We start from the raw sequence: 2131 nt of genomic DNA on the forward strand, positions 1-2131 counted from the left end.
CATATGTTTGCCATAGTATGTTGCCCCTGTACCAGTTTGAAAAAAAGATGTGATAATCCATTTTTACCTCCCTTAAGGGAGTGTTCTGTCATGCTTTTATCTCTGTGTGTCCCTGTGTATGTGTGCTATGAACAATTCTCTGACTAAGAATACGTGCACCAAATGTCAGATCAATCTACTCCACTGGTGTCAGAGATCTACTAGCAAGGGCAACTTATATAGACTCTTCATCATTCTAGTCATTGTGTGTAAGAATGGAACCAAGTCCAACTGGGCTAGTACCAATACTTCAAAGTAGACTAAAGTACACAGCTAGGTGTCTTCTTTATCTCTTAGAATGATTTACAATCTACTCATACTTGTGTCCATGTCTATGGTGCACAATTCATAACACAAAGTTTTACTTACAGCATGATAATTCTGCATTTCTGTCAAAGAACCGGCAAATCTTCCAATCGAATCCTGTAAAAATAAATAATGAAAATTTCATCATACTAAAAATATTTAATATCAGATTCATAATCACATTTGAGTCACGTTTCCTCAACATTTGTATACAAATTCAGTACATGTATTAATAAATAAATTATTCTAGAATTCAGATTTCGAATGTATACAGATGCAGTACATGTATTAATATAATAATAAATATGTTATTCTAGAATTCAGATTTGGAATGTATACAGATTCAGTACAGGTATTAACAAATACATAATTCTAGAATTCAGATTTTCAATGTGTACATATACATAATTTATGCAGGACAGTTATTTATAATACGTTATTCTAGAATTTGCAATAGGCATTTTAAACATTCAAGAAGTGGCACTGTTAACCAATTTGTATGTGATATGTCTCATTCACTGGGGACAACGTGCACTCACTAGAGAGATAGATATTGTAGATATGACACTAAGCTAGAGAGATAGATATTGTAGACAGGACACTAAGATAGAGAGATAGATATTGTAGACAGGACACTAAGCTAGAGATATAATACACACACTCTCACACACACACACACAAACAAACACACACACACACACTCACACACACACACACACACACACACACACACACACACACACACACACACACAATATACACCAAATTAAAACATTACTAATGATGTCTAATGTATAAATTGACAAAATAGACAAATGAAATCCAAAACTTTCCCTCTCCTACACAACTTCCAGATTGAGATTAGTTAAGTGGCAAGGGTGTACTCACCTTAACAAGATCATCATCTTTGAAGTGGTTCTTCAGATCCTTGATTCCATTGACAAAGTATCTGTGGATTGATATTAACATAACATACAATAGCTATTAGATGTATCTATGGATTGATAACATAACATACAATAGCTATTAGATGTATCTGTGGATTGATATTAACATAACATACAATAGCTATTAGATGTATCTATGGATTGATAACATAACATACAATAGCTATTAGATGTATCTATGGATTGATAACATAACATACAATAGCTATTAGATGTATCTATGGATTGATAACATAACATACAATAGCTATTAGATGTATCTATGGATTGATAACATAACATACAATAGCTATTAGATGTATCTATGGATTGATAATATAACATACAATAGCTATTAGATGTATCTATGGATTGATAACATAACATAACATACAATAGCTATTAGATGTATCTATGGATTGATAACATAACATACAATAGCTATTAGATGTATCTATGGATTGATAACATAACATACAATATCTATTAGATGTATCTATGGATTGATAACATAACATACAATAGCTATTAGATGTATCTATGGATTGATAATATAACATACAATTGCTATTAGATGTATCTATGGATTGATAACATAATATAACATACAATAGCTATTAGATGTATCTATGGATTGATAACATAACATACAATAGCTATTAGATGTATCTATGGATTGATAACATAACATACAATAGCTATTAGATGTATCTATGGATTGATAATATAACATACAATAGCTATTTGATGTATCTATGGATTCATAACATAACATACAATTGCTATTAGATGTATCTATGGATTGATAACATAACATAACATACAATAGCTATTTGATGTATCTATGGATTGATAACATA

General features: G+C 30.6%; 1 protein-coding gene across 1 annotated transcript in view; it reads right to left on the reverse strand.

Annotated features, from left to right (window-relative positions):
- LOC144451326 (arf-GAP with coiled-coil, ANK repeat and PH domain-containing protein 2-like) overlaps nucleotides 1-1294 on the reverse strand; it is a gene marked incomplete at its 5' end in the record, with an annotated part of 103380 nt that extends 102086 nt beyond the window's left edge. Inside the window, 2 exons of the mRNA XM_078142131.1 lie at nucleotides 409-462; nucleotides 1234-1294. Of these exons, the coding sequence (XP_077998257.1) occupies nucleotides 409-462; nucleotides 1234-1294 (115 nt within the window). The remainder of the gene's footprint in view (nucleotides 1-408; nucleotides 463-1233) is intronic.
- Nucleotides 1295-2131: the final 837 nt, after the last annotated feature.

The sequence above is a fragment of the Glandiceps talaboti genome, chromosome 21 (genome assembly GCF_964340395.1).
Source record: "Glandiceps talaboti chromosome 21, keGlaTala1.1, whole genome shotgun sequence".
Lineage (NCBI taxonomy): Eukaryota > Metazoa > Hemichordata > Enteropneusta > Spengelidae > Glandiceps > Glandiceps talaboti.